The sequence below is a fragment of the Gavialis gangeticus genome, unplaced genomic scaffold, assembly GCF_001723915.1.
Source record: "Gavialis gangeticus isolate Ggan-Ray unplaced genomic scaffold, GavGan_comp1, whole genome shotgun sequence".
NCBI classification, from domain to species: Eukaryota; Metazoa; Chordata; order Crocodylia; family Gavialidae; genus Gavialis; species Gavialis gangeticus.
In genome coordinates, this window is record NW_017729027.1 from 33,439,273 (window position 1) to 33,459,427 (window position 20,155).

General features: G+C 43.8%; 1 protein-coding gene across 1 annotated transcript in view; it reads right to left on the reverse strand.

Annotated features, from left to right (window-relative positions):
• The window catches only part of LOC109299982 (E3 SUMO-protein ligase ZNF451-like), a 56,299-nt gene that overhangs the window by 22,435 nt on the left and 13,709 nt on the right, over positions 1-20,155 (reverse strand). The window contains exons 2-6 of the mRNA XM_019520519.1: positions 19,464-19,547; positions 18,254-18,379; positions 5,676-5,787; positions 2,635-2,800; positions 1,996-2,122 (exon numbers count right to left, since the gene is read on the reverse strand). Coding sequence (XP_019376064.1) covers positions 1,996-2,122; positions 2,635-2,800; positions 5,676-5,787; positions 18,254-18,379; positions 19,464-19,547 — 615 coding nt within the window. The remainder of the gene's footprint in view (positions 1-1,995; positions 2,123-2,634; positions 2,801-5,675; positions 5,788-18,253; positions 18,380-19,463; positions 19,548-20,155) is intronic.

Sequence of the window (20,155 nt, forward strand, 5' to 3'; positions counted from 1 at the left end):
GAAAAAGAAAAAAAAAGGTTGCAGGTGCTAGAACCCCTACAAAAAAAATGACCTTTAAAAAAAAAAAAAAAAAAAAAAATGATAGAGGGAGGTGCAAGAGAATATACATCCCTCCCCATACTCTGTTAAGAAATATTTTTTTTTAACTTTAATAGAAATATTAAAAAAAATAAAAAAACCCCACACATTTAGCCGGAAGCCAGCATCTACTATAGAGAAATTTCAGCCCCAAGAATGGGAATTTATAAGCAACTGAAAACTGGACCAAACGATGAAATAGATTAAGAAACCCTATCTGTATGCCTCTCTATCAGTTCTGCTTAAGTACTGCTTTCCTTAAGATTATGTACATGTACAATCTTAAATTACGATGCTGGCAAATCTGAAACTAAACCAAGTCAAGTGACAAGGGAAAACCTGCAAAATGCTGTTGACCCTCTTGCTCAGAAATGAATTAACTTTCTATGCATGATCACATGCCACAAGTTGTCAGCCATGACAAAAATCTAAGACAGAGTTAACACAGTCTCCAAATAAACATAACCGAAGGTAATCTGAACTCAGACTTAGTACGGAAGATGCATGGGTTTTCACCGGATAGAGGTATCAACTAGACAAGCGTTTCCCAACCTTTTTTTGCCCCGCAGCACACTTACCTAAATAAAAAAGCATCACGGCACACCAGACACAGAGCAGGACAGCAGGAGTGGATAGTGAGTGGACAGCTGGGTAGCATTTTGGGCTGAAGTCACACCCCCTGCCTGGCTGGAGCCACACTCCCCATTTGTCTGTGTCCGTAGCAGCAGCAGGCAGGGGGTGTGGCTCCAGCCCAAAATGCTAAAGCACACCTGGACGTGCCTGACAGCACACCAGTGTGTACGGCACACCGGTTGCGAAATGCTAGACTAGACAAAGACCTAAACAGGGGACCTCCAAAAAAGGGCTGTAGTTATGTCAAAGATAACCGTTTGAAGAACGTTACATTTAAAATCAGATTTTTTCCTTCTTTTAAAGGCCACATTTTACCCTAAAACACAAGTCCCTAATGAAATCACTGGGAGCCAAGTAAAATGGTCAAACTCATTTAGATGTACCTATCACCATGAAATTAATAACAGGTACAAAAAGACAAAAACTTGGTCCTGATAGTTAAGAATTCTATAGCCTTACCGGCAAGTGGCTAGGCTCAAACCAACTCGGCAGGTGCTTAAGTAAGATGTAGGTGGAAAAAAATCAAGTTTTAGCAATTCAAATTTCCTGCCCTAAAAACTCATTACGTACCTAAATCTAGCCTACATCTCCATTTTGGCCTGCCAGTGTCCCTAGGCAGTCAGACTTGGGCATATGCATCTGTGCAGAAGGGACTCAGAGTGAGACACTTATGCAGTTAAGCCCAACATATTCCAGAGAGATTCTAATTGGTCCTGGGAAGTGGCCAAACTCCGTTCAAGTCCCCAGAAAGGGCTACTCTTGAGCAGATCAAAAAAAAACACATTCAACTTCCACTGACCATTTAATTCAGCTCAGAGTTACCGGCAGGGGTGGTGCCTCTTCCCACTGGCTGCCCAATATCTTAGTGGCTAGAGCTTTGCCTAGGAAAGTGGGGGCCAATCTTTTTGACAGACATGCCCCAAAATTAGCCTTGCACCCTCTGAATTAGTGCCGCTCCAATCCCCTTCCCCTGCCTCATCAACTGCTCTGCTTCCTGCTCCTTACCCAGTCTGCCTCTGCTTTCTAGCAAGTTCTAGTCTCTGCTTCCAGGTTTATGTCTGTTTTTAAAACTAGTGACTGTCTACACATTTCAACAGTGATGGGAAGTAGGGACAAGAACCTACAAGATAGTCCTATCCACTGGGCTACAGAAGAAGATCTTTTTAAGCTTCTTCAGACTTGTGCCCCTTTAGGCTTTTAACTCTTGACCCTTGGCTGCCAGTGACTCCAGCTGCTTTGACATAGCAATATTCAGTCACATGAATACCTATCAGATATTCTTACCTTAGATACAAGATGTTCACAGTACTGCTGTGAGGTAACAAATCTTTTAAAACATATCACACAGGCAACGGCACTAGCTGGAGCTCCATGGAGTGTAATTGTTGGGTCACAAGGAGAATGATCAAATCTATAAAAAAAAGGAAAACAACAAAAATGATTCCACTAAGCAAAAGAATAGGTTTCCTTGGAAGAAAGTAAAGTAATCTGAAGCATCGGGGCAAAAAACAAAAACAAAACAAAAAAAATAGCTAATCAATTGTCTGTTCAAGCAAACAAAAACAAGATTGTTAGGCAGTTTCACTGAGTATTGGCTAATGTCATTCAAATCCCAGTTTGTGTGTCATAAGTGTAATGATGACTGAAATTTGCTCATTTTAATGCTTACTAAGCAAGGGAAAGAAAACAATAGGATTAACTAGGGGAGAAAGCATCAGGTTTTAAAAATGCAAGTTTTAAGGCAACAACAGAAACACTGAAAAGTTCCTAATGTTCTCCCTGTAAAAAAATTCACTGCACACTGGCAACATCTTTCCAAAAGCAATACTGAAATTACAGGGCAGTATGATACAGATCTGAGACAATGCCCCACAGTCACAGATGTTCAGTGATGTTCTCTTTTGACCTGTGATATACTCTTACCTTTTCAGGTGGCCTAACAGAAGATGCCCATTATCAAATTTTCTGTTGCAATGCATTACAGGACATAAAATAGGACTGCTCTTCACTGGTGTCTGGCCTGCCCTCTGGAATCCACCTGCCTTCTTGAATCCACCTCTTCCACAATTAACCATACCTGGCTTGAGACCTGTATTGTAAGACAAAAACTTTCAGGTACACAGCCCTGATAATATCAGAAACTTTTCTTTTCTTTAAAATGAAGCAACTGAACACTTATCATCAGATTATACTGACAAGGCAAAACAAAGCTGTTATATTACACAAAAATAGGGCTTTGATGAACCAGAAAGGTTTTATTTTACCCTAGGAAAAAGACTGCAATTTCATAATTTTCAACTGTTTATGATAAAATGATGTGTGTGCTGATTCCAACACCTACTCAATATATATACACACACTATACAAATGGATACAGATATTTAAAATCCACTTTGATTCCTTATTTATTAGGCTTATATAAAGAAAAAGGATTTTTTCCCTCAATCAATAAGCTGTGCAAATTAGATTTCTACCTGATGGTTTTGTCTTTGCAAGTAGCTAACGTTACCCAAGTATTTCCTATACCCAGCATATGGAACACTAATGTTAAATAGTAAGAAAAACATGTAAAGAAGAATTTTAAAGCAACAGTTGATTGTATACCTCTAGCACACAGGGAAGCATTGCGCTAAGACACACCATACTAGCTTCTGGACAAGTGATATAAATATATTACTAACTTGCTTGCAAAGCTTCACCAACTTGAAAAATGGAGCTTATTGGTAGACATGCAGTACTGCCTCTAGTCAGTAGCTAGTGCATGCAGAGCTAATGGCATGTCTAATAAAACATGTATTGTGTAGCAGTATTCTAAGTACTTTGCTCCAGGACAGGAGGAAAAACAAACCCCAAACAAAAAACCCTATGTTTTTACTAGACTGCAGACTTCAAAGTTGTTAATAAAGTACATGGTTAGTTTTTCCCACCTCATTAAGATTCTTACCTGTTTCTTAGAGCACCGTATACCTCAAACAGCAGCCTTGAAATTGAAGGTTCACAATTTATATAATTGTAACGTAACCATCCTCCATTTGAAAGTAAAACAGTGTGGCCAAAGGGTTCCTATACATGTAAGCTGTTTACATGCTTAAATGATATGCAATTATACAGTTTGTTATAATGTAAGTGTGGCAGGGCACTGTTGGTGCCTGCCATTTCAAGAGCTGAGCCAAACAGACAGCAGGTTCTTGAGTGTGGCAGCCATTTTAGATCTCTGACCACCTATATAATCAGAGCAGTTCCCTGTTGACAGTCCAGGCAGTAACATTGCCTGGCTGAATGCACCACCCAGGAGGTAAGGGCAGCAGCTGTAGGGGATGATTGGAGGCTTCTGGTCCTGGGCATGACCTAAAACTGCACCCTGCTGGGAGTGGGTGGCCTGGTGGGGCTCTCAGTGGTGCAGGAACCCCCAGGAGATGCCAGGTGCAAGACACCAAGGAGAGTGCAGCCACTTGAACCCATGTAGGGGTGCAAGACCCAAGGAGATGAGGAGGCCCAGTGAGAGGGCAGTCCCAGTGAGGGCAGCGATGAAGAGCCTCAGTAAGGGGGTGGAAAAGCGGAGCCCCAGTGTGCGGGGAGGGGGAACCCAGAGGGCTGGGAGTTCAGTTTGCGTGTGGGTGAGGGTATAGAGTTGTCCCAGAAGGGGCCAGGGCAAGCTTAGACCCGGTCAGGTAATTGGCTGGCCGCTACCCTGGTGAGGGTCATGGGAGATGACCAAAAGACAGTACATCTGCCACCCAAGGTATGAGCTACCTAAAGCCTATGACCTAAGGGGCCCGCTCCAAGAGGGAGTAAGGCAGTACAAATTGTCAAGGCGTGAAAAAGACGCTGTGAGAGCAGGTGGAGTGAGAGAGGCCCTAGTGAGGAGAGTGGTATGAATGTGTGCGAGTCTGAGGCCTGACAACAAGGGCTAAGCTTGGAAGCCAGAAGCACTGTCATCTGGATGCCGTCTGTGAGGCTTGGGCTGCGGTGTAGGGGAGGAATGGAGCTGCAGATTGCGCCCCCTGGCATCGGGACAAGAATAGGCAGCCTCCTGCCTAATTAACAGCATAACTATTAGGGCTGTGCGAAACAGAAGCATTCGTTTTGACCAGCATTTTGACGGAACAGCGTTCTGTTTCGACTTTTGTTCCGAGTTGAAGCGGCTGTTCCGTTCTGTTGCAACGTTTTGCCATTTTGACCCTGTTTTGATGTTTCGTCCATAGAATATAATGGGGAAGGTCAAAACAAGCTATAACTTTGTCATTTATGGCCAGATTTGGATGAAACTTGCAGGAATGGTAGCCCCTTCTGGGGGCATGAAGCGTGCTTAAGTTTCAAGAAAATAGGTGCAGGGGGCTCAGAGAAACTGCACCCCAAAATCTTTAAAGCAAAACTCACGTCACATGTATGTGTTAAGCCACAGTGGGGTCAAAACTGCAGGTGCTAGCCTCTGCTGAGGCCACAAAGCCTGCCAAGTTTCAAGGAGACAGGTGCAGGGGCTTGGGGAAAATGCACCTAAAGGTGTGGACAAGCAAAACTTGTGACATGGGTGACACTGTGTTAAGGTGCAACAGGGTGAAAGCTGCACGCGTGCTAGCTCCTGCTGAGGCCACAAAGGGTTGTGCACGAAGGGAAAAACCCCACTTTGCCACAGTAAGCAACAGGCAAAAATTGGGACCTGCAAAGCAAGCAAATTATGCACTTAGCCAATATGTATTAGGTGGAGTACATTAGAAAAGCTACCACTCAGAGTACAATTTTATACTGAGCTGCATTAGTACTTTAAGTGACATGTATTTGTTTACTACTGACATTTAACGCAAATACTGAATAATTTATTCCAAATGTTGACTGAATGAAGTGATAGAGACAACATTAATTTCTAAGTTTAAATCACTTCAGCAATGGGTCTGAGTAGTCACTCTTCAACAGCCATTGTTCACTATTTCATATTTAAAATTTCCTCCCTTTTAATTAGTTACCTGGCATTTTTAACCACTGGTCCACACACAATTTTGCTGCTTCTGTGTCACTATGTCCCCGAATAAATTCCAGCTCCTGCAATCCATGAGCATGTTGGGAATCCATTTTTTCCTGAAGGGAAGACAAATTAAATTAAGGTAATTTGGAATATTCAATTAACTCAAGTAAACAAATTAATATATCAGAAACCTCATATTTATATCGATCAAGAAAAGTACATCCATCTATATTGTACTGTGACCAAATGAGGTAGCCTCTTTACAATTTAACAATGTTTATTCGTTAATAAATTAGATAGAGGAAAACAATCAAAGTCTAAAAATCTTAAATTCCATCACTTCTCCACATTAGCTGAGAATTCATTATGACAAGGGTACTGCAGAGCCCAAATCTCTCCCCCATCACTGACATTAATCTGCCTGAACTTGTGTTGAATGATGCTCATGTTGGTTATCAAATTTCACTTTGGAGATATTCAAAGTCAGAAGTCAAGATATGATTTTATGTATATTAGCTACATTTTTTTTAATATATTACACGTCTCAGTACCAATAACAAAGCACACAAAAGGCGTTAAAGTATTTCAGGCAGAAAATTAAATCTGTTAATAAAAACGGAACTAATAGCTAGTGAAGGTACGCTGCTCCCCTTGATGAGTTAAATATATATACGGTAACTCAGTTTATCTTGCCACTTAAATCAAAATAGTTTACTCAGTTTTGAATCATGTTACTGCACCATGTGGACTCTGAATCATCTGTACTAGATATCTCTATTTATGTGAAGAACACCTGCTGACACCTAAATGCTTTTATTTGGCACAAGAATAGAGATCCTAAAGTCACTGCCATCTTTCATATCTTTGGTTTTCTGTAACATCCCATAGAAAGGCCTTGTATTTTTTTCCACTCTCCAGTGGAAAGGCTCGTCTCTCCAACAGCTCCCAGAATGCTAAGTTTCACCAGCAGCTATCATAGCAAGTGAAGACCCAGCAATATTTCCAGGAACAAAATCAAGGAGCCACATCAGAAATTGAAAACACCCCCATAAAAAGCAGTAACGCTACCTTTGGGAACACAAGTCACAGGTTTCCCTCACTTTGAGGGTTCTTTATATGCAAATTTGTTCTTATGCCATGACCCTTTTTATACGAAAAATTCATTATATGCAAGGTAAATTCATTCGTATGTGATCAATGTGGTGGAAGCCCAGTCAGCTGCTCTGTGCAATGCATTATGGGAGTGGCACACACCAATCTAAAGCCTCCTGTGTGGATCTATGCTCCTCACTTGTTGTCTGCTACTCGTGTTTCTGTACAGTAGACCCCTGATTTACATGATTCCGACTTATGTGCGTCTCATGTTTACACAATTTTTTTTTATTAGGGAAATGGAAAATGCCCCTCAAGATGCGCGTCATTTGTGTATATATGCGAACACTTGCAAGATTCGTGTATATACGGAAATGCCTCACAAGATTTGCAGGCAGAATCAAGCAGAGCTGTGCTGCCACTGCGGTAGCGGCATCTGAAGATGCATAGGTGAGACACTAGACACACTCCTAAAGGCGATTCCGCTGAGAAAAGGGGGAAAAAAAAAGCTATGACTAAGGTATGTCTGAGGTATGCAACCCCTCATTATTTTATTATTTCCTATGGAAAAATTAAATGCCTTAAGCAGCCTAAAAGTGCCTAAAAGTGTACTGGTTCATTCTAGGTTTTGACTGTGCACTGTCATATCTTTATATTAGTGTGTATTTAGGTATAGGGAAGAACAGAAGTATCCACAGCTCTCCAGCTCCCAGATGCACCACTTGCCTTCCCCAACAGGTTGCGGCATTGACCCCATACACATACACAAAAAATAAGAGCAAAAACCACACGACCAATTTTACACTGCTTGTTCCTGGTTGTGCATGAGAATGAATAAAGAGTGGGGAAAAATATATTAGAGACTATAGCTACTTCACTTTGGCTCCTCTCTGCTGTGCAAGACTAATGAGAGAAAGCTTGCCAGGATACCTGAAGCCCCAGCTCAGTTTGTATCCTAAGCAACAACAGCACTACAGGAGTCAATAAATCTAGCATTGATAAGGCACCTGAGATTACACAGATCCTACAAAAGTAATATACACAAGCATGGAAACAGTATATGTGCCTGCACCACATACCAAGTTACAGGCACTGCAGAACATAACTTTCAGCTGTGAAGATGATTAGTTTTAAGGAATACTCAGAGAAATACTGGTACTATAAACAAGATAATTTGTTGCATAAGTAAGGCAAAACCAATTTCCTAGTACCTCCTCTATAACTAGTATTAACCCCCATTCCATACATATCACTGGTAACACCAATTCCTGTCCATCTCCTATGCCTTGAGCCATATCCTCGCTGCCATTTGGTTGACATCCTCCATGTTAGATCAGTTTGCAAAGATACAACTCCTATTACTGAAAAAGAGCTACATATAATCTCAGGCTCTAACACCACAAAAAGGAAATAAAAACATAACTCCAGCATTGTGGTACAACTTTAATTAATGTACTTAACATCTTAGAAAGCAGCTGTATATCCAGGAATAGGTATTTCAGTTTTCAATAAAAAGACCCCCCCCCCCAAGTTTCTGTTATTGGGTTGGCCACATTTACAAATGTTAATAGTATGGTTTAGTTGCTTTAGGTAGACAAAGTTTGATGTCCTACAGTAAAGACTGTGGGTACATACATCTGAACGACTTATTCCTCAAAGAAGAGAAACAGTAAGAAGGAAATGGTCCTCTCTACCCGCAAAGGAGAGGTCACAGCATTCTATACCCAGGACCAGTGATTCTCAAACAGGGTACCATGAGATCTTTAAGAGTGCCATGGGTTGCTGCTTATTAGCACTATTAGGTGTGCAAACAAGATTCACAAATAATCCCAGAGATTTCAAGTATGAGTCCACAGTGCAAAAATGTTCTGACTAGCTGTGTTTTTTCCTGAGTTCTTTGCAATAAAACAATTATTATTTTTCTGTAGTCAAGTAAAAGTCAAGAGCTGGCATTTTCTGAGTGGTGTCAGAGTCTAAAAAAGTTGAGAACCACTACCCAAAATGAGAGAAAACTTAGAAGAGCCTGCCACCCCTTCTGCTCTTCCCGCTGCCAATTAACGTGGGGTTCAAATGAATGAAAGGGAAGCTGGTTGCATACGTGTGTACAAGACAGGCCTCTTATTTTTTTGTCATTGGAAGTCTCTTGATAAGAGGTTAACAGTCTTCCAGTAAATAGGGAAGTCACTGGCAAGACTGTAGATGACTGAGAAGACTGATTCAAGATCCACGTTTGACTGAGGACACAAAAAATAGAACCTTGTGAATGTCAGATCACAGTTCTTTCCCTTTGTCTCTCTTGCCTATCTACCTCCTGAGTGAAGGGAGTTTGCTCAAAACCATCAGTGCCTTGTTGTACATCACAGCACCACTGGGGATTATTCAGTGCTTGAGTCTCCCAGGTACTGATGTTAATATTGCATTTCTTCAGATTGCATTTCAAGATGTCCTTGAATCTCCTTTTTCCCCAGCTCTAGAGCTCCGAACCCACACTCCAGTAGCTTTGTAAAAATACATATTTGCAGCTCCAAAAAAAGGTTCAAGCATTCACCAAATTCCATATTTGCTGACAGCTTTTTGAAAATTAAATAGATTAACAAGAGCCATATGATTTGCTGGACACAATGGGATGGAATTACCAGAAGTCTGACCCAAGTTCTGAAATTCCTTCAAGATCCAGCAAGGCTAGGGACAGACATTACACATAAACTGGTATAAGTGATCAGAAACTGGTTTAAACCTGAAACAGAACAGAAGTTCTGCACATATAAACTGTTTCAAAATGGTTGAACCTGGTTTAAAATAAATCTGGATGGATGTAGTATGAGACTTAACTGATTTAGGTTAAACTGGTCTATCGAACTTCTGTCCCAGATCCCCTCCCAAGTTACTTTGCAGTCCCCCAGCATTCCAGAATGCTTTACGGTCCTCCACAAACCCCCACTCACAGGGCGGTCTGCTGGAACACAGCTCGTGCTCTGCTGCTCCAGGCCAGCACCTAGCTGGCCCTGCCCCCAGGCTACACAGAGTCGCCTACACAGCTTCTCTGCCCAGCTATGGCTCCCAGCTCCAGGCAGCACAGAGCCCGGAGCAGGCGGCGGGATGGGGGCATGGGGAGCCAACACAAACCCCTCCCTCAGGATCCACACAACCCTGGCTTGGCCAACATACAGCTGGGAGCTGGGGTGGGGAGGGAGCAACATAGAGGCTTCCCTAATGGTCACTGTTGGTTTCCCACACCAGCTCCGGGGCTGCCTACTGGCTGAGCCAAGGCTGTGTGGACTCTGAGGGAAGCATCTCTGTCTTGCCCCTGCATGCCCCCTGCCAGCTCCAGGCTGCCTGCTGGCCCAGCTGGGGCTATGCAGACACTGATGGAAGTGTCTATGTTGACTCCTCATGCCAGCTCTGCCTGCTCCAACCAAGAGCCAATTCTGGGCAGAGGAGCTGTTGTCTAACAGCCCTGAAGCCTCAGTTCCCCCCCCAGCCCAGGTATGGCTTCCCCTATGCCACTGCTGGCAGAGCTGCCAGGTGGACCAAGACCCACTCTGGAAACCTAGGGCTCAGTGCAGGGAGGATCCAGGGTGACAGCAGGCAGGTGGAGGCGTGTGCCCCATAGCCAATCAGTGACGGCCCCAGCTCAGCTAGGCTCAGCCACCCTCAGCAGGCAAAGGTGTGCCCCTCCAGGTTCTGGCTTTGGCCAGTGCAAGCATTCCCCACCCCACACCAAAGGAGAAACGTGCTCCGATCTCTCCTGATCCAATCTATGCAGCTTAGAGAAATCCATATAGATCGAATCAATCCCCACTCGGTTTTTTTACTGCCTGTCCTTAGCCCAAGTGTCTCACTATTTGCTGTGACAATGACCCAGATTATGGAGACTTTTGCAACAGCACTTGCACTAGTACATAGCTAGGTTGTGTGGAAACAATGGGCACTTCTACATGTGCTCCAGGGGCGAGGCAGGACACCTCAATTGGAGCGGTTCCAAGAGCCGCTCTAATTAAAGTGCTGCGTCTTGTGTATCAGCATCTCTGTACTTCAAAACAGTGGCGGGGTGCTTGAACTAAAGCTTGTTTAATGAGCTTTAGTTCAAACACCCCTGCTGCTATTTTGACATACGGAGACACTGATACACAAAATGTGAAGGCTGGCTGGAGCAGGGTAATTACCACATTCCAGCAGACAATTAATCCAGAAGATGTAGCCTCGCAGCATGTCTACAGGCACCCAATATTTCCTAGGCATTTTTTTCATGCAGACACAGCAGCGTGGACTGACACAGTCACTTTAATGACCTCAACATAAAACATGTTTGTTTGTTTTTTTTTATATAGAAGAAAGCTACAGCTGTATGATATTCTCATTAGTGACCAGTGAAAATTTTATTTCTGGAAACTTTTTAAAATTAAACTAGGTAACAAATTAAAATGAATATGCAACTAACCCTGCTCCAGTCAGGGGACAGGCTATGTAATTCATTAGAGTGAGAAACTTCTTAAGTAATAATTTTCTGTTCACAGCTCCTCTCATCATTCATCACTTATATGCTCCCACCTGTGGCATTTGGAGGTGATCCAATGTTGTTGCTGACAGTTCCAGGACTAAACCCCACCCTTCATCTTACACCACCAGAAGAATTCTTCCAGAGCTGTAGAAATACTCCAGCACTTGATTATTTGCATTAGAACAATAACCTGGAATACAACTTCAATTAAACTCTACCCTTATGAGAAAATTCAAATGGATTATAAATGTTATTCTAGCCATTTACCAGACTACCAGGGTGTGCTGAATGAGAGAGACTGAGAACAGAAGGAAAGTTGTCAGACAACAAATTTCACATTCTGCTGCACAGCTTCTCTCCTCATTCAATACTAATGGGAATAGCGAGTCACAAAAGTGGGAAGAGCATATAATGTGCTTTTAACGGAAACAGGCAGTAACAAAATTCCCCTCATATGCAGCACCTTCTTCTGCAGAACAGCAGCCTTTCTTCCCCAAATCCCATGCCAAGATGACCGTATAGAGGAAGCTGTGGCTGGTATACCATAATTTCCTGAATGCCTAAACATATTAAAATCCTGTACCATTTGACATCTTGTTTGCAGCAATTCTGAGGTTTTAAGGCCTTAATATTTTGGATGGACTGAGAGGAACAGGATACAGCTGGTACACACGCCATATGTTTAAGACGCCTTTAGAATGCTATCTTAAGAACAAATTTCCAAAAGGAGTGGAAAGAGTTAGAAGAAAAAGGATGACCAAATTTTCCAGTACTTGTCGAAAGTACAACTTTGGCTGGAAAGCTGGAACTACAGAATGACCTTTAAAGCATCATCAGCATGGTCATTTTCTAGGACCCTGGTCAGAAGGTAAATGAGAATTACAAAGCCTGGCCATAACTTGCCTAATCTATCATCCTGATTAATCTTGATAAATGATGATGCTCTGAGGGGGAGCTCTTGTACTGTTTGGTTCCAAGATTAATCAACTGTACTGGAGAAACTCCAATATAATGGGATCATTGGAACCCAAAGCTGATAAATGTCATATTTTTACTATAGGTATCAAGGCCAGGCCCATCCCTACCTCAGATATTTATGTTCATGTCCATAAAAACTTAGCTTTACCCAAGTCAATAATTTTCTGTTTCCCTATAAGGAATGTGGCTAGCATAGTGCCAGGGGATTGGTGCACCATATAAGGAATACTCAGCACAGTCAGGGGATTGGACAATTTGGGATGAAAAATTTACAAACGTGACAGACAAACAAAGGAACATGTGTTAGCATGCCGTGACCCTGCGACAGGGGTGGGCAATTATTTTGGGCAGAGGGCCGCTTACCCAGTTTTGGCAAGCTGTTGAGGGCCACATGGGTACTCCCGCCCCTTGACAGGTATCCCGCCCCGGTCACCGTCTTGGGACCAATGTCCCAGGGCCAGCACGGGTTGGGCTCAAAGCAGGATGCATGCTCCGTGGAGCCAGGCTGGGCTGCACCAGCAGGGAGAGCGGGAGCTGGCCTGGTTCCATAGATCCCCTGCCGGCCAGGACCCTGTACCCCTGCTGGCACTGGTCCTGGGACACTGGTGTGGGCCCTGTGCTTCCACTCACTCCCAGTACCCCCCAGCCCCACGGTACAGGCAGGGGGCAGCATGCAGCCCCGGTCCCCAGCTCAATGCAGGGAAGGAACTGGTGCTGAGCACGGGGAAAAGTGGCCCCTCCCCTGCCCCGTGGCCAGCGCTCCCTGCTGCAGCCACTCGCAGCCCGCACAGGACTGTCCCGAGAAGGCATGGGCAGTCCCACATAGGCTGTGAGTGGCTGCAGGGTGGAGCACTGGCCACAGGGTGGGCCAGGGGCCATTTTTCCCCTCCCCTGCTCAGCACCAGCTTGTAACCCGCCAGCTCCCAGCTGACCTGTCAGGACTGCGCAGCAGCTGTGGCCCCCCACACTTGCCTCACTGGGCAGTGTTTGCTGCTGCTGCATGCTCAGAGCTCGCGCCCTGGTCAGCACAGAGGCAGTGGTGGCAAACGCTGCCCAGCATGGCAAGTGGGGGGCCGCAGCTGCTGCACACATCCCCAACAGGCAAGCCTGGAGATGGCACAGGGCCCCGGCTAGCAGCGGGGGTGGGTTACAAGCTGGTGCTAAGCACAGGAAAAGCAGGCCCTCACCCACCCTGTGGCCAGCACCCTGCACTGCAGCCGCTTGCAGCCCACGTGGGGCTGCCTGTGCCTGCTCAGGGCAGCCCCTCGCAGGCTGCAAGCAGCTGCAGCAGGGAGCACTGGCCACAGGGCAGCGAAGGGGCCACTTCCCCCCCACCCAGCTTTGCCCCAGGGTCCTCCCCTGTCTTTCCCCTCACCCCACTTACCTGAGTTTCTGGTGCAGGGTAGCCACAGGATCCCAGGCCAGAAGCCCCTGCTGGGGCTTCCAGCTGGGGGGGGAAGGGGGGCTATTGCAGGAGCCCACCAGGGCTTCCCCTGGGTCCTACTGCCCCTGGCTCCTGTCATTTTGGAGAGGAACCAAGGGTAGATGAATATTAATTTTCTAAATTTTTTTAGGGGCCTCATGGGCTGGATTGAATGGCCTTGGGGGCTGTATTTCGCCCACGCCTGCCCCGGGAGGACAGATGCAGCTCCTGGGTCCCTGCTCAAACAGCAGGGAGCAAGAAACTAACATCCCACACACCCAGTGGAGGACCCGAGAGGCCTGGTATCCCCAGTAAGGAGCCACTTGCCAGGTCATATTATGGGGAGAAAACCTATAATATTGTCTAGGAGTTACTATTAAAATTAACTCAATACGACATCGGACAAGTTGCCCTGTCATTCCTTGAAGGGCTCTGGCAAAAGGAATCCCAGGAGTAACAAAGGGGCTGGGAGGAGCTGCAGCCAGGCAACTCCTGCCCCAGCATATGGGGCTCCAGCTGCCTTCCGTCCACTCTGCCTGCCTGGCACTGTGAGCAGCCTTCTACGGGGACCCGAGTGAGTAGAATACAGCCGGCAGCTGCAGCCCGACACGCTGGGGCAGGAGCTGCCTGGCTGCAGCTAGTTTGATTTACCTCCACAACGTCTGCACATACTGGGCACTTCAGTGGGGCTTTTTGGCATTTTTATGTAAAGCTGACTCAATCAGCTATTAGATAAGAGTAACAAAAAAGCCTCGCCGAAGCAGCTGATCTATACAGAAGTTGGGCAAGCCGGGTCCAACTAATGCAATGCCTCTTCTGGGCATGTGCTGAGCTCAGCATGGGAGCATGCCAAGCTTAAAGGGCTGGGGGGAGGGGGGGGGAGGTAGGAGGGGGAGTTTGAGGTCTGTAAACAACCTAAGACTTTATTTTGAGCTATTATGCAAATCACCTCTATACACACACACACCTCAAAAATCCATAAGTCAAAACAAAAAATATTTTTTAAAATAAAATTAAAATGTTACAGTAAGCAATTTTAGTATGTGTTTTTTTTAAATCTATAAGTGAAAACAGTATCTTCTAAAAGATTTTGCACACAGGCCTTGACAGCTCACTAAGTGGCCCAGTAGGCCAACTCATTAAGTGGCCCAGTAGCCAAAATAATTGCCCACTTCTATCCTACACTTTCTGAAATACTCCTTGAGCTCCAATGAGAAAAAAAGACTCCAGAAGCAGCATGGGTGAAAAGAGTCCCTCTTCTGTCTTTCAGATTCTGAGCTCTTCTTCTGGTGTAGCAAGGGGCAATGGACTGAAAATAAGTAAGACTTCATTTATATTATACTGCAGCCTGAGGCAGGGTGACAAAAGAGTAACAGGCAGACCTAAGTCTGCTTTGCAGGAAATTTCACAAGTTTGTCTTCTTTTCCAAAACTGAAAACAAAAAGCTTAAAATATATCCCACAAATGAAGTTCCACAAAATGAAAAATGGAGCCTTACACAAATGCAAATTTTAACTAATAGCTTCAAAATGAAAAACTAAACACTTTAAAAAGTTGGAATTCAACAGATTCAAATTCAAAGCTTTATCAAGATGCTCCACTACATTTTCCTCCTAAATGAGCTTTCATTAAAATCAACTATTTCCAGAATGTTTTTTGCTTTCAATTTATTTTCCAAAAGAGTCTGCTGATAGACTCTTTCCCACACCCAAACAAAGGAGAAAGGATTTAAAGCCCAATTTTGCCCCTCTAGTTTATTAATTACACAAGTGACTGCCAGGGAACATGTGATTTGTTTTTGTGGGACAAAGTATCTGTAGTTTGCTGGATTTTTCTACCTTCTGGCAAGAAGGTAACTTGTGCAGTCTCCACAGGAATTCTCATGGACTTGACAGTTTCCTTGTGGTGGAATCACAGCTCAGCACTCTGCATGCTTATCCAACTCAAAACCCAGCTATTGTAGGAGTCACCACCTTATGGCTTCAGAGCATAGGTCAGCCTCAGAGACTCCTGAAAAGTTTCCCTATAACATATTCTAGATTTGGTACAGCACTTAAAGGGCATCGCTTGCTAAGACAGGACAATAAATCCATGCAAAACAGGCTGTTGTAAAAAAAGAGGAGTTTGTGTTTAATATTAAAAACAATATAAAGCTTTAATATGCTGGTGATTCCTCACCTCAGGAGCTAGGAAGTGCCAGATGCTGAAATAAAGTCACTACCGCACAGAAATAAAGAAAAATTAAGAGTTACTAAACAAAATGAGGGGCAAAAGCTAATCTATCAACAAGTTCTACTACCAAAGCAGAAGTTAAAGGATGAGCTTGATACTGCTACACTGAAACACATCTAAATTCACAGGTGAGTGGCATTAATCTACTAGTGATGAGAGCAGCTGAGCAGCAGAACCATATTCAACATTAAAATAACAATTGTTATCCACAGCTCACATACTACCTTACAAAAGCTAGGTAAATCACTTCTGCCTCTGTTCTACAAGACAACAAAAGTGGAAGGAGGGACTTGCAAGAGTTTGTCTGGAAAAAGGACTAGAACCTAGGATACCAGGGTCCAACATTTCATGGCAACTTATACCTTTTCCCATCCTCAATTACAATAGTTCTATGGTTTATAGTTTCATAGTTTCTAGGGTCGGAAGGGACCTGAGCAGATCATCTAGTCCCACCCCCTGCCATGGCAGGAAAGAGTCCTGGGGTCAAACAACCCCAGCAAGGTGGTCATCCAACCTCCTCTTAAAAACCCCCAGGGTGGGAGCCTGCACCACCTCACTTGGAAGCTGGTTCCAGACCCTAGCCGCCCTGACCGTGAAGTAGCGCCTCCTGATGTCCAACTTAAACCTTCCCTCTGCCAGCTTGTGACCATTGTTCCTGGTCACTCCTTGCGGCGCTCGGGGGAACAGGGACTCCCCCAGCGCCTGCTGATCCCCCCTAACCAGTTTATAACAGGCCACAAGATCCCCCCTCAGCCTTCTCTTTTGAAGGCTGAACAGGTTCAGGTCCCGCAACCTTTCCTCATAGGACCTACCCTGCTGTCCCTTGATCATACGAGTGGCCCTCCTCTGGACCCTCTCCATGCTGTCCACATCCCTCTTAAAGTGCGGCGCCCAGAACTGGACGCAGTACTCCAGCTGCGGCCTGACCAGTGCCGCATAGAGGGGGAGGATCACCTCCTTGGACCTGCTCGAGATGCATCTGTGGATGCACGACAAGGTGCAGTTGGCCTTCCTAGCCGCCTCCCCACATTGCCGACTCATGTTCATCTTGGAGTCAATAATGACTCCCAGATCCTTTTCCACCTCCGTGCTGACAAGAGGGGAGTTCCCCAGCCTGTATGTATGGTGCCGATTGTTCCTCCCCAGGTGCATCACCTTACACTTGTCTGTGTTAAACCCCATCCTGTTCTCCTCCGCCCATCCTTGTAACCTGTCTAGGTCCAACTGTAGCCTGTTGCTCCCCTCTATTGTGCCCACATCCCCCCACATCTTAGTGTCATCAGCAAACTTGAACAGGGTGCTTTGCACCCCCTCATCCAAATCACTGATGAAGATGTTGAACAGGGCGGGCCCAAGGACCGAGCCCTGTGGGACCCCACTTCCCACGTCCTTCCAGGTCAAGAAGGACCCATCCACTACCACCCTCTGGGTGCGACTCTCTAACCAGTTGGCAACCCATTGGACTGTATGGGTGTTTACGCCACAGAAAGTTATGATGAGATCCTGGTTTTCTCTGATAAAAAAATCCTCACTTTTCGGATTTAGAGAAGTAACCCCAAATCCACATTTTCCATGATTAAAATGAAACACCACTATATATCTATCTGCATATTACTGGCATTTCATTTTAATCATGGAAAAAATGTGGATTTGGGGTTACTTCTTTAAATCTAAAAAGTGAGGATTTTTTTAAAATTAGAGAAGGCTAGGATCCCTCATTGTTATTGACATTCCACACACTATACAGGAAAGTATAAAGTTTAGTCTAGGACAAAGATTTTTCAGAAGGTTTTATTGGTGGGGAAGAGGGGAGGGTTGTAATGTGTTTAAAGTATATTTTAAAGCTACTGTAACAAGTTATATGCCTTTCAAGTTATTGCACTACAGACTTTACTTTAAAACATCTCAAATTAAGAAAAGTCTAGTCCAGTTTAGTTATCAGAAATATTGATAAAGCAACAAATCTATACCCCTTGAGATCTTCAATTACAGCATGCAAACCTAGGCAAAAAAAATCTATTGGAGCGATCTAAAGATGGCAATAAACTATTATTCAATATTTTGTCCATTCCATACAAGATGACTGGCACAACAGATACCCAGATCTCTGCTAAGCATATGAACAAGTGTACGAGATGATGCCCCTGGACTTCATGAAGTTGGTATCTGCTCTCTAAAAATTAAGCTGAAACTAGAATTCATTAGGCTGAAGAACCCACAAGGACTTTTGGACATTACCAGACTGTGTTATATTTGAAAAGTTTATTATCCACTTTTAAGCCTCAAGCTTTTTATTATTTAATGAGGGAAACAAGTACAAGGCACAGAACGTCTCTTAAAATATCTGCTGTACCTTGAAAGCTTTGTTTTTCTCTTCTTTCTGCTGTATCTCTACTTCCACATGGCGTGCTAGGCGAGCTAGGGTTGAAGCAACCCTTTCTTTCTGATAGTCAATGTGATCTTTACGTTTTACTTTTCTCTATAATTAAAAGAAAAAAAAGTTAATTTCATAATTGCCATATAGTGAAAAAACCAAAACAAAAAACCACCACAGGGTCAAGAAAAGGCTATTTTACACAAGCCTCGCAGCTGGAGATGGAACTCGGTACTCCCCCCACCCCTGCAGCCAGCATCATAATCACTAGTCCACAAAGTCTGTCTGTCTGTCGACAGCTTTAGTAGGACACATACCTCAACTAGTTTGGACACTGATCCTGGAAAGCAAGAAAGGTGGGTTTGAGCCTTCTTGGGCTCAGATGGACTTTGAAACCAAGTCTCCCACTTTTAGAATGAATGCCATGCTGTTATATAAAAGATGGGGCCACAGGGCCACCTCCTTCTCCTGCTGTATTCCACAACTCAAACAGTCATTACTGCATTTTGTTAAGAGATGGGAAAGAATCCTATTGGTATGCATGGAGTATGCTCTGAGCTCGCCAACCAGATTGGAACCAAGAAGATTTCTAGTTTCCAGATCTCAGGAAAGCAGGAGATCAGCAACCCTGTTCTTCTGATCTGCCCAGATCTTTTTCAGTCTAAAATGAAACTCCAAGTCTACAGGAACTTACAAGGCACCTTCCTGTTTGATCTGAATGTTCACATACTTGCACATTAGAAGGCACTGAATGAGTACTTTATGAATTGCAATTCTGAACAAGTGCCCCAACTCCATTTAAAATCCCTTTTGGGACCTGGCCCAAGCACCAATAGGAGGGAAATATTGCAGCTGGTGCTACTGTGAATACATTTTCATCCAGTGAAGGAACATACAGTAGCACCAGCTATGAAAGTAATGTAATGTACTATTTAACTGTCTGTAAGAGGGTTTTAGGTTTTATTTGGGGGTGGGGGTAGGGGAAGAGAAGAAGAGATTATCCCCAATACTTTTCTTTAGTAACAATAAAAAGATAGCTGTGACTGCTAAACACTTTACACATCTTTTATTTTTACTGTAATGGCAAGTCAGAACTGTGAAGAATCTACATAAGAGACATAAAACAAGGGCATTTAGAGAAGTACTATTTCAGATGATAATTCCAAAAAACACTTTATAACATACTCACATGAATGCTGGCACTGCTGCTAGGCTCTTCATCTTCACTACTGACAAGGTCAATACATTCTAGTACAGGTCTCAAAGGCCCTTCCTAAACAGGGTTGAAACAAGGAAGAATAAATAAAGTATATCCATATATATTAACATTTTGTATATCCTTCTATATTATCCATCAGGGAATTTCATGGAGAATTCAGGAAATTTTACTGATGGTTATCCTTAGCACCAGCTACAACAAAATCATAAACAAAAATAAAGCTGGAAGGGAGCTCAGGAAGTCATCTGTCATCTATTCCAACCAACTGCTCAACGCAGAAACAAGCCACGTAAATGTTTAATCTGCACTTTCAAGAAAAGAAAAAAGAACAAACACTATCTTCCAATCAGGGATGTAGGGCAGAAAATTTTCCACGGAAAATTTTTTAGTGGTTTATTTTTCTGTGGGAAATTTTCCATTTCTAAAAAAAATAATTGTTTCATAAAATTAATTAGTAACAAGGAATGCATGTCAATACAGTATTAAGCAAGCTTGGCAGTTTCAGAGTTGTAATTCCTGTTTTTCAGATGATTATCCCTAGGAAGTGTGCAAGAGGGTACCATCTAGGTTTTATTGATTTGTAAACAGGAGGGTAAATACACTTACATAATTATCCAAAACAAAAGTCAAGTCATGAATTCACCTAATTGGCTGTTCAGGTC